Source organism: Syzygium oleosum, unplaced genomic scaffold, assembly GCF_021117445.2.
Source record: "Syzygium oleosum isolate NSW1041296 unplaced genomic scaffold, Sole_v2.1 Sole_v2.03, whole genome shotgun sequence".
In the NCBI taxonomy this organism is placed as follows: domain Eukaryota; kingdom Viridiplantae; phylum Streptophyta; class Magnoliopsida; order Myrtales; family Myrtaceae; genus Syzygium; species Syzygium oleosum.
In genome coordinates, this window is record NW_026607487.1 from 9,540,020 (window position 1) to 9,552,848 (window position 12,829).

The 12,829-nt window shown below is 43.1% G+C and overlaps 1 protein-coding gene across 1 annotated transcript; it reads right to left on the reverse strand.

The window, feature by feature from the left end:
- Positions 1-885: 885 nt before the first annotated feature.
- Positions 886-7,908, reverse strand: LOC115679033 (DEAD-box ATP-dependent RNA helicase 37-like). The gene is made up of 7 exons (XM_030602563.2): positions 7,758-7,908; positions 6,129-7,032; positions 5,962-6,045; positions 5,078-5,320; positions 4,424-4,591; positions 4,116-4,229; positions 886-1,947 (listed from the first exon to the last, which is right to left on the reverse strand). The coding sequence occupies exons 2-7, from the start codon at positions 6,909-6,911 to the stop codon at positions 1,426-1,428; spliced, it is 1,914 nt and encodes a 637-aa protein (XP_030458423.1). The 5' UTR covers positions 6,912-7,032; positions 7,758-7,908; the 3' UTR covers positions 886-1,425.
- Positions 7,909-12,829: the final 4,921 nt, after the last annotated feature.

The following is a 12,829-nucleotide window of genomic DNA, read 5'->3' on the forward strand; positions in this document are numbered from 1 at the left end:
AGAGTCATAAGGAAGAGGTTGGATGTGGATGCCAAGGCAGACATAAATGAGTTGGCCGACACTTTCATCAGGAACTTCCGGAACCAGTTACGGATTCAGCGCGAGGAATCATTAAAACGGTTCCAGGAGATGATCTCCGGAGGAGTATGAACGACCACTGTCTTTAGCGTTCATTGTACCGTGAATCCAATTGATGCAGGTCAAGTGACGTGGAATGATGAATAATCATACTATACTGTAGTTTTGCTACTTTCCCGTCTTGAAATGGCTAACCATACAATCAATATTTGAAGTCGTCTCTGTAAGAATTGTACCTTTGTAATAAGGAGCGTCTCGATTGTCATCATACATGTCCTAAAATTTAAGGCCGCCTGCCCTTACCGCTCCAGACTGTCTTTATTGGTGTCATCATACATACCCTATATCATGCATATCCTAGGATTTGGGCAATTTGTCACGACTTGCTTTTGAAAAGTAGTCATTTTGTGGACGGCAATTTCTGTAGCCAGTGGCGACCCATATGCGAATCGCACTTGCAATTGCAAAGCCCCAGAAGGACGTGTAGCTCCAGCCTGAACCTGATGGGCCTCTGCCCTTCTCAAATGAAGCAACTTCCGAGCCACTCATCATTGATCAGTAGTAAACATCATGCCTAAGATCGATGTCATCAGAAAACGAAGACTTGCAACATCATCGCTCTATTCACCAACATTTAGAATCAATTACTCGGGAAAAACCCAACTGTATGAACCAGGGAGTTCCAAAACGTGTTTACGCACAGTTGAAACATTCCCCAAAGCCAATTGGAGGCACACATGAAAAGAGATAATCTAACTTGCAGTCATCACGGCCAAGATTCGAAATGGATGAAAAGAAAATGAGAAATACAAAATAAGCTGCTTCTAATAAGAGGTGTCTGTCAGTTCAATCACCTTCAAAATGTTACAAGAAACCATGAAGAGTTAAATTCCTTAGCTTGGGGGACATAAGACCCTCTGTGTATAAAATGGGGAGGAGAAGAAACTCATCAACCTTTCGAAACCCTACGAAAATGGGTCACTAAGAATATGCCTATTGAGAAAAAAAGGAACAGGGCCAACAGAAAAAACCCTTTACACTCCCAACAGATATTCTACAACCCATCCACCACCCACCAGAATCAACAAAGACGGGAATGGATCGATTCAAGGAAAGAAATGATTCCCCACTGTATAGGGAAATGTCTAATCCAAACCCATCAGCATTCCAAAACCCTCCGTCTGCGCATGCACCAATATGAGAAATACATCCCCCTCAACCGTGAGACATACTATCAAACAGTATAAAGCTTGAACCACTTAGACAAGACAAAGACATAATATAACCAGCAGAAGTATGAATGCCACTGTTGCACTTCAGAAACAACGGAAGAGTAAATTTCATTACTTAATCCCATGCGCTGGTGACACCAGGGCCGCCATAACCTCCTCCATAGCCTCCCGATGATCCTCCGTACCCTCCAGATGATCCTCCATACCCAACACTGTTGCTGCCGCCCCCACCATAGTAGTCAGATCCACCCCTATTAAAAGAGCCATCCCTCCGGAAGTCACGACCACCAAACCGGCCTCCACCAGAGCGACGGTTCCTTCCTCCACCACCATATGATGACCTAGCAGCATACCTGGAGAGCCAAGCTGGAACTTCCTGATTGGCTTCTTGCATCAGCTCAGCTAATGACCTTGCCAATGATGAGTTATTCTCATTAAAGAAGGCAGTAGCTAAACCGGTCTTCCCTGCTCGTCCTGTTCGTCCAATCCGGTGGACATAATCATCTATGTCATTCGGAAGATCAAAATTGATCACGTGGGCAACGTGTGGAATATCGAGACCACGAGCTGCAACATCTGTAGCAACTAGAATTGGAGTCCTGCCACTCTTAAATGAGCGGAGAGCTGATTCTCTTTCCTGCAACATTGAAAATAGTGTCAATTATAAGTCACTACATGTTATATAGAGAAACAAATTCGAAGATAGAACTTTCTACAACTAAAAATCGAGGTTGCTCCAATCAGTGCTGAAAATACAATGTTGCCTTGTGTCTGACAATGCAACCACAAATGTAGAATGAGCACAATCTTCACCACGAAAAGGTACATCGATGTTGAATCCTCCCCCACCCCCCCTCTCCCTCTCCCTCTCCCTCCCTCCCTCCCTCTCAACCACTGCCTACTGCACTCCTTTGTTTGATATCTCACATCACCTATAAATGGATGCAGTGAGATGCAAACAGTGCAGAAGACTGAGAATGCAGGACTAGAAAGTAGAAACCTCTACTTCATGTGAATAAGATGCATTTGCAGCAGATGGAAAGCGCCATTTTAAGTTTGAGTATCAAGTGAATTTTTTTTGGTACTTGGAAGTCGAACTTAGGTTGCATCCTTGCTCCCTCCGGGGTGCTTCACCAGGATCGAACTTAGATGGCATCCTAGCCCCCTCCCAATCTTGGCACAAGGCCATCTGTCTGCCTTTTTTATGTTTTTTTCTGTTAAATACACAAAAAAATGCCAACTAATAAAATGACTCTAGAAGCAGTAACCAATAGCCTCACCAACTATTATTCTGGGCTGTATTAGAAACCTTTAAGGCAGCTATTAATGTAATTGCTTCAACTAACATTGTGAATTCTTTGAATAATAAATTAGGTCATTTTTCAGCTTTGAGCACTTTTTGCAAATAGTTCGGCATCCCCTTGGATGAATTTTTATCACACAGAAAGAGAGAGAAAGAGTTCTTTCTGTTGCACATAATACACTTAAATTCACGAATAATGTCACTGCGATGAAAAGAAGAAAAAGAGAAGGTAAATCCTAGTCTCTGTGAAAACCAAGTGTAAGAGAGCTTTAAGCCATCACAGTACAGGAAACTGCACAAGCGGGGCGTTTGAAAAGCAAATAGATTTCAGTCACACCAGATAAGAGAAAAGCTTCTGTCAAAAGTAGGAAGACAAGTCGGACCAAGAAGTTGGATCCCAGCGATGGATTGAAGTACATCAACAGAACTTACAGAATTCTTATTGGAACAGAGAGAACATCAAAAGAGGTAGAAACCTACTGCAGCCTTAAAGAAGAAATTAGTGTGACAATCCTTCAGAGAACCTAAAATCCAAACCATTTTTGACTCCATAATTTCTCATTCTCTGTGTAATAGGGACTTATTGGGAAAGGGGGAGACTATAGATAACAAAGAGATCCCCTATGAGAGATTAAACTGCCTCATCGAAACTCAATCATGTAATGATCATGTACCCTCACAGAATGCCAATTTTGAATCGTTTGGCCATTTGAACATCTAGAATGAAATTGGAATTTCAATAACTAACGCCAACTAAAGTCAAAATCTGTCAACCGATCAACTTTTATGTATGGATGCTCACAAAAAAGCAAATGCCATCTACTCATGAAAACATGCCAACTAACCAACTTGTCAAGCAACAGATGAGACAAATGTCTATGCAACATATAAAAGCCACAGTAGCTTTCCAGTTTCAAATATCAAGCAATGAATTATCTGCCCAACCCATTCAAAAAGGTCATCAATAAGTTTGACACAGGTGGCATATCTTTAATTCTTTGAACATAGAACAGCGACACAAGTTTTAAAGCAAGAGGTTATCAATCAGTTTTAAGTCAAGTGGACATTTCTTCATACATATAGAACAGTAAATTCAAGTCTTCAAGCTCTTCTTTCACTTGTATAGCGCGACAAGTATCAAATTTCATTAACAGATGAAAACCCAATCATCACCAGCGTGATAAACAAAACACAAACTCTCAATGCAGCATTCATGACTACTTGCACTTGGCTATTTAGGCATGAAATCGTTTATAGAGTATCCTTTAAAGCTCAAAGATTGGCAGAAGCCACAACATGTAGAGCTTATTGTAGACTACTAGATCTTGTCAAAAAAAACTATCACATAGAACATGCATGAGGCCGTCATTTCAAAGAAGCCATCAAATTTAAGATAAGAAAAGTTTCGGCACTCTATTTCCCCAGACATCCAAAAAGCCCATTTCTAGGAATTCGTTTAACAAGGTTCCACAATACAGAAGAACTGAGCTGAGAAGGTGGACCTGTTGTGTCCTATCTCCATGAATAGAAGTAGCTGGAAAACCATTACTGCATAGCCAGTTTTCTAGAGAATCAGCCCCCTTCTTTGTCTCAACGAAAACTAATGTCAAAGATTGCTGCAAGAATCAATAGTCACACCAATGTTAAAAAGGATCAGCCCAGAATGTAAAGAAAGAGTAACAATAACACAAAACTAGAAACTGAAAAACAAAATTGAAGCAGAAAATCAAAACTTTTCTCGTCCAAAGTGATATATACTCATAGGTCTCCAACTTAAAAAATTAAAAGGAAAGACTTCCTCCCACCATACCTTCCCCTGAATAACAGTATCTCTTTGTGCGTGAAGAAGATCCATGAGATAACTTCTTTTATCAGAATCATGAACAAACTCAACTCTTTGGACAATCAGATCAGTGCTAGATCCAACTCTTCCAACAGCCAAAAAGATATAATTATATAGAAAATCAGCGGCCAGTCTCTGCACAAAACCAAACAATATAATATGAATGCTACTAAATAAACCCAAATCAAGGATATCCATTGCACTAGATCACATGACCTATATAACCAGCAAAAGCAAAAGGTTGCGAAATTATACATAATAATACATCACAAAGAAAGTGCTACAGACAAAAAAGCAAACACCGAAACCTATCAATGTAGAAGCTCTTTGTAGAATGTAAGACTGAAAAGGACTAAGGTTGACTCAACAAGTTTCCAGCTGCACCACACCATGTGAACAAACTCCTAATTATCATAGTTTTTCCTCGAAATGTACAGATCAAATTAAAAAATATACTCAAGCGCGCCTTAATGACCAATAATTAACAATGGCTCTATTACATAAGCAAAGCATTTACAGTCAAAAATGGGATATTATCAACATTAAGAAAAACATTGCCAATACAGAGGCTTGAGAGGTAGCACCGAATTTACATTGCTATACTTCAAATAAGACAGATACCTGAATTTCCTTAGGGAAGGTGGCACTGAACAACATTGTTTGTCTTTCTCCACTGGGAGGCATGTCCATTTGTTCCACTATTTTTCTTATCTGAGGCTCAAAACCCATATCAAGCATTCGATCTGCCTCATCCAGCGTCAAATATCTGATCATCTGTAACGAAACTCTAGCTCTCTCCAGCAAATCTACCAATCTCCCAGGAGTAGCAACAAGTATATCCACACCTCTCTCCAATTCCCTTAGCTAAAAATATGCAAAATCACCAATGAGTATATATTGAAGAATGTCATGCAATTACAATAGCTTGATACATCACAACTCAAAAAACAAAAATATTGGCCAAAATCAAAACGCTGACACACAAAGAACGCAAGAGAGTAAAAAACAGCATCAACGAGAATGCCATTAAAGAATTCTACCTTTCAAACACCATCATTTTTAAGTTTAAATATAGCTTTAGAATTGGAACTGATCTGGATCAAATAAGGGAACGAAATACATCTATGAAGACATTGGGAATCATTCAAAAGATAGGTATTACTTAAACTAATCACTTTCCTTCCAGAATCTCCAATTAAATTAAGAACATTGTGAATCTCGAAAAACTGTTAAAAAGCAATATTTGATTTTGCATGTCGACATTTGTATACTAGAATAGATTTTAGACGTTTCGAGCTTTAAAAAAAAAGTTTAAAGTGTGAGCCACAACATACAAAAAGTAAGTCATAAGTAGGAATCATTCTAAACAGGTGCCATTACATTCTTGGAAGCTAACAAGTTAGTAACAACTGCACTTTATCAGAAAAACATTATATGTTGATCATGATATTGCAGAATCTAGGTGATGAGAAACAAGGAAAAAGTGAGACAGAGAAATACTAAACCTGTTGATTTATTGGTGCTCCTCCATAAGCAACAACCACCCTGACACCGGTTTGATAGGAAAACTTCCTAGCTTCTTCATGTATCTGCATGCAAATCACATAATTACCTCATGATAAAATCAGCAAGGAAAGATGACAGGTTGCATAAAATGATAAAGAACACTTACTTGCACCGAAAGCTCCCTCGTAGGAGAAAGAATAAGAGCAAGCGGGTAGACAGTACGTGCCCCACGTGGTGGCCTCTGCACATGTTGGCCGCTTTTCATTATACCACTGATGATCGGAAAACAGAAAGCGGCTGTCTTGCCAGATCCAGTCTGGGCACAAGCCATCAGATCACGCCCTCCCAGGGAAATTGGTATGGCATGTCGTTGCACAGGTGTTGGTTTCACGTACTTACACCTCCGAATGTTCTGATTAACAGCTTCACCTAGATCAATTTCTGCAAAAGTATTCACTGCAGGGGGTACATTATCCCCGCTCGTCTCCACCGGAATATCTTCATACGCATCAAAATTGATCCCAGAATTCTCTTGCTCATCAAAAGCTTGCTCCGTGTCCACATCATCTCCAAAAGGATTCACTTCCCGCTCTCTCCCACCACCCCAACTCCCACCTCTACCACCCCATCCACCAGTACGGCCGCCACTGCCACCGCCCCCACTGCCGCCGCTGCCCCCAAATCCTGCCCGAAAATCATTCCTAGGACCTCCCCAGCGTGGCCCAACGGCACCAGAACCAGAACCGGGCCGATCAGAACCAGGAGTCGGCCCAGTATTAGCAGGTGCCGGTGGATCTGCCGAGGGTGGACGGTTCCTCAGATGGGGAGGGACGTACGCACTTCGACCGGGAGCCGAGCCAGCAACAGCAGCACCATTGTTGGCAGAAGATCCAGCCCCTACATTGTCAGCTGCGGAAGACGCAGCCAAATCTGCCCATGAAGCTCGCATATCTCAATCGAAACACCCTCGCTCGAATTCTCGAGAGCAAATATATCCCGGGCCTCAAAAAACCAAAGCAAACACTTCTCCCACTTCGATTTCTACAGTACAATAGATAAAAATAGTCTCCCTGAGACAGATAAACGGCAGCTATGTCAGCGATTTCCAAAAAACCCGATGCAAAAAACCAAACATCATCAAATCAAGGGCACGAGCAACAACGCAGCAGAGAAAATCAACAGAAAACACGAATTCCCAAAAAAGAATGCGAAACCGCAATCGCAACAACGGGAGGGCCGGAAAACACGACAGGAAATCCAGGAAAAAAAAAAGAGAGAGAAATCCACGGGCGACCCAAAAAAATCGCACGCGCATTAAAAAAAACATCCGAAAATCCCTAAATTCCCAGATGCATCGCCCACGTTCTCCCCCAATCCCTCACACAACCAGTCGAAATCATAGAAGCTAAAGCAGGAAGACGCGCACGCGAGGCGCGATCTAGCGCGTCCCCGCGGGAGGGGTGGGGGGGGGAGGAAGGTGAGGGGCGGGCGCGGAAATGCGAGCGAAGCGAGAAGCCCGGAGCAACGAGAACGCTCGCGATGCCCCCGGGACCCCATGCAAAAAGAAATCCCCCCGATGCCAGGCGACGACGCGGGGGGAGGGAGAAGCATTCGCTCGGAAACACGAACCCCTTATCCCCCCCCCCCCCCCCCCCGAACGAGCGCGCACGCAAGCAAGCCGCCCCCCAAAAATGGGCGAAGAAGAGGGAGGGCGAGAAGCGACGCGACGAGAGAGAGAGAGAGGGGGAACCTGGAAAGAGGAAGCAGGTAAGAGGAGGAAGGAGGAGGAGGGGACCTGTGCTCGACGACGAAAGAGAAGCGCTGGTGCGTCGTAGTTGTTAGGAGGGAGGATGGATGGATGGATGGATTGAAGAAGATCCAATGAGGAAGAGAAGAAACCCTAGACCCAGTACGTCGTAAAACGCAGGCACAAATCCAAAATATCTCCTCCCCTCCCCCTCTCTCTCCCCTTTTTATAAAAAGAGAGCCCGAAGAAACTCTCTCTCTCTCTCTCTCTCTCTCTCTCTCGAGATGACTTTTGCGGTATTTTTTTATTTTCTCGTATTTTCCTCTCTGTTTTTCTCCTCGGAGAGTCCCGCTACTTTCTGGCCATTTTTCTTTTCTTCTTATTTTTCCGTGAATAATAAAAATGGGGGCGGGGGAAAAATGAGAAAATGAAGGTTGGGGTGGGGTAAAATTAGGGAGCCCTTGCATAAAAATTGTGGCTGGCGTCATCATTCGGGACGAGCGGTTTAAAAGGGGACGACGATCTCTTGCCCCCCCCCCGGCCCCCTTTTTTCTTTTCCGCGTTCCTTCTCCTGGGAGGTTAGGGAGGGGAGGGGAGGCGAAGGGTAGCTTCTGCTCGAAGGAGGTGCTCGGGGCCCTGGGGGGGCCCACTGGGCCCGTCCAGACGGACGGCCTGGATTTGGGGGCCCAGAAGATCTCGAGCTGATTTTCTCTTCTTTTTCTTTTCTTTTATTTTCTCTCTTTTGGCCGAATTTCGTCGTTTGGATGTTCAAAACTAGGGGTGAGCGGTTTCTGGTCCGGTCCGGTCCAATCCAAGAACCGGGAACCGGACCGAGAGGACCGGTTCCCAATTTCTAGGACCGGGGACTGGACCGGCTAATCTTGGGACCGTGGACCGGACCGGACCGTCGGTCCGATCCGGCCCGGTTCCAATGGGACCAATTGGTAAAGGCAAGAGGGAACCGGAAAGCATTTTCGGGACCAATATATGAAAGTATTTTTGGGTTGGTCCCATTGGAACCGAATAAAAATGAACTATCAAATGCTTCTTTTGTTATTTAAATATATATATTTAAAAAGTAAATAAATATATATGAAAAAATTAGAAAAATATATATTTATTGGTCCGGTTCCCATCATAGAACTAGGAACCGGACCACCCGGAAACCGGTTCTACTTTTAGGAACCAGGAACCGGACCGATATTCCCTAGAACCGGACCAAACCGGTCAGTCCAGTCCGGTCCGGTCCCGATTCGAGCGATCCATCTTGCTCACCCCTATTCAAAACTAGAGGGGGAATCGATGGGGGTGAGCCGGGTGCCAGCCAGACTTGGCGCCGCCGGGGCTCTGTGGAGATCTTGAGGCGCATCGGTCGAGTCGGACTGGGCGTGGCTTCAAGCCCTCCCCCCCACCCTTCCCCCCGGCGGAGCGTTGTCAGAGCAGCTCGGCCTTCGTGGAGAAAATCTAAGACGAGTGCATGGCAAATATTGACGTGGGCGAGTGCTTGATCGGGTAAGCCGAGTTAGCTAGCTTTTTTTGGAAGGGGAGTTTCCTTGAGCTCACCTAAGAGTTGGCCGGTCTCGATGGACCAAAAAGTTGTGCCCAAATTGCATGTTTGAGTGATGGAGTTGGGTTCGGCTTGTTTAGCTCTTGAACAAATTTATTCAAGCAAAAATAACACTAATGATCCATAATCTTTAGCCATGAACTTCTCATTTGTTCAATGTAGTCCCTAAATTTTAGCCAACGTGCAATGTCGTTATTAAACTTTTAAATTATTTAATATGGTTCATGGACTTTTGGTACATATTCAATGTGATTAATAAATTATTTGAAAATGTTCAATATTGTCCCTAAATTGAATTACTGGAAGAACGATACTAAATATTTTCATATAGTTCAGGGACCAAATTGAGCATGTACCAAAATTTCAGAGATTATATTGAACAAATTAAAATTTTAGGGACCACATTGCACATTAGGGTAAAGTTCATGGATCACATTGAACAAATTAAAAGTTTAGAAACCCCATTATACATTAAATCAAAAGTTAGGGACAATTTGTGTCATTGTTCCTTTATTCAAATTACTTCTTAGATTCTGATTCACAAATTGCCCTCTTTCTTCAAGGTGGATAATGACTTTATGCAACATCGAGGTTTGTGGTTTGTTCTTATTTCTTTGAATTCGGAGAAAACAAAATTAAATGCTGTCGAAAGCAATGTTAGGTCAAATAATGATTTTCACAATAAGCTTCATATTTTCGTTTTCTATAATTCGTTTTATTTGTTTTAACCGTGATTTTCTTGTAGTGCTGGATTGATGATACTTGAAACCCTAATCCTAACGTTTGACAATGCTGGATAGACAAATAGCGGTGGCTGTTCCAAATTGAGTATTGCATGATGGCACTGTAAAGTGCACAATGCATTCGATACGAGGCAATGTGACGAGGTTCTCAAGACCACATGTCCGCTGTGCTAGTTAAATTGTCCAATTGAGGTGCCCTCGATACACAAATTCGCACGGTGAGTGTCCCTGACTTTGATAACATCGTTTGAACTATGCTAGATTCGAGCACGACATGTCTTGTCTTCCCCGAAAAAAAATCCCACGAGCTTGGAATCAAGATTGATGCGTTATTCACTTACGAGGTCGGATTGCAAAGTTTGCCATACCTTTTTTGTTCACATGGTACCGAATGAGACGAGTAAAGAAGAGGGAAAAGATCCATCGATTGTCAAAGCATAAACTATAATGCAAAATAAAGAGGAGTACAATACGGTTCATCTTATTGCTTTATTGGGTCGTTCGTGAAAAGCCAAATATATCGTGCAATGGTTACGTGAGGAGCTTTGAGGGGATTGAGAAGATCCTGTGTTTCATGTTGGCTTGCCTTTTTTTAAGACGTGAATGATAAAATTTCTCTTCCCAAGCTTTATTTTTTGCTAGAAATAGAAAAATCTATTTCTATTCTTCATACGAACTTCTGAGCAAAAAGTAGTATTTAATAACGATATAAAATTTCTGTTTCTGAAATAGAAATTCGTTGGATAGATTATTCTTAAAATTCTGTTCTCGGTGGGGGGTGGGCGGGTGGGCAGGCAGCAAACGGCGGTGGGCAGCTGGCGGCGGACGGGGGTGGACAACGGGCCGACGTTGGCGGACGAGGTGGGCAGGAGGCGAACGGGGCAGGCAGGAGGCGGATGGCAGTGGACAAGCAAAAGGCGGACGGCGATGGGCAAGCAGTGGGAGGCGATTGACGATCGGCAAGCAGAGGGTGGGTGACAATAGACAATGGGAGGTGGTGGGGGTCGGTCAATGAGTGGGCGGCGGCGAGCGGTAAGGGCAAGCAATAAAAAGAGAATTGTTATATTCTAGAAATAGAAAAATATAAAGTTTTAACTTCTCATTTCTGTTTCAAACCTATTTCTAAGCTAAAAATTTGTTCGGGAATTAGAAAAATGAAATTGTTTTACCAAACGGATTTCTGTTCCAAATAATTTTCAGGAACAAAAAAATAGAAAATCAGGCAAATAGAATAGTAATTATTCGCGCCCTGAGTTGCCACTTAACACTTACCTTCGAGTAAAAATTTAATAGAATGAAGGCTCTATTTATTTCAGGTGTTGGTATTGTTAGGGTTGAGGCTATCCATACAACGTAGGAGAACCATACTGAGGAGGCAGAAAGGAGCCATAAGTATAAGGTGGACTCTCATAAGCTGCCTTATCGTTGCTAAAGATGTCACCTCCAAGATTTGATCGACAAGATCTCCCCTCGTTCTCCCACTTTTGTACTGGTTTATAGGAAAAAAAGAGAGGATGAAATCTGAAACTCGACCTGGACCGACTCAACCCGACTCGTTATTGGGTTATATGATATTCGGGTCGGGTGTATCCTACCCTTGTACGGTTTTGGATTGGGTATCATGAAAACCAGCCATGGACATTTCGACCCCATTAACACCCCTAAATTTGCTACTCTTGATTGCGTAACCCTCGACCACCATCAATGTTCACACCTTCGCCGATTAATCATTAGATTTAGGCATTGCTAAGGCACACGATATCGACAATATCAAACCTCGCTCGAGATGAACCAACCCAAAAAATTAAATAAACCGTCATGATCTCGCAAATTACTACGAACCCCTTACCTCACCCCACATCACTTGTGCATGTGCTTGAGGCCCAAGGGGTGTAAGAGCCGTTGTGCACCTAGGCGAGGGCTCATTCGAGCACAACCGTGGTAACCGCCGTCAACAGATCCATGGTTTCCATCTATTCCTCCATTCCTCGCCCACTTCTCTATCATTTATAATTTCGTTCATTTTTCTATCGAAAAAGTCGAATATCTTCTTATTTCTTAAAACTAGACGTCATGTTTTTTATAATAATAAACAATGCAATTTCAATAGCAACATCCACAAAATTAAAAGTGGTTTAACGGGAAAGAATTTGACTATCTAGATTAGGGGTGATCGGTTCCCGGACAGTCTAGTGTAACCAGTCAAGTTCCAATGAAAGAATGCCTCGAACTCCATGAGAGGCGAAGGAGACCCACAGAAGCCAATGTTCTCCATATCAAAGAACGGCCCAAAAGGCAATGCCTTCTAACCCATCACGGACCTAGAGGGCTCGATCTATCTTGTAGATTTGGAGGCTCGGTTCGGCCTCTGTGGCTTTCGAGGCTGCAGAGGCGATGCCGAGCCCATGTGCGGCGTCGGGGTCTATGCAGCCAACGAACTCGATGCTAGCCCAACCTCTTCCATGAGATTAGGGCAGAGACAGGTGTGCGTGAGAGAGAGATGATGTCGGCAAGGTTTCAAAGGAGCCGTTGGTTTGCCAACGACGATGGAGGCAGGGGACGGTGACGACGCCTTTGCTGCAAGTTGACCAACCAGGTGAGAGGAGAAGGGGAGCACATGCGTGTTTGGTAATTGCATTTTGTTTGGTTTTGATAAGATTTAAGGTAACTTAAATGGAAAAGGAAACGTATCTCGATACTACGTGACATTTAAAAAATAAATAAATAAATAGAAAATAATCGATATATGGGAAATTTGACCATCCGGACACTGATTTTTCTTTTAGGAACCTGGAACCAGATCGGCACTC

Excerpts from the sequence above, each read along its gene's own strand:
- LOC115679033 (XM_030602563.2), bottom strand. The coding sequence starts at position 6,911 with ATGCGAGCTTCATGGGCAGATTTGGCTGCGTCTTCCGCAGCTGACAAT. Across the intron at positions 6,046-6,128 it reads CGAGGGAGCTTTCGGTGCAA|ATACATGAAGAAGCTAGGAA; the intron begins GTAAGTGTTCTT and ends ATTTGCATGCAG. Across the intron at positions 1,948-4,115 it reads ATGGAGATAGGACACAACAG|GAAAGAGAATCAGCTCTCCG; the intron begins GTCCACCTTCTC and ends TCAATGTTGCAG.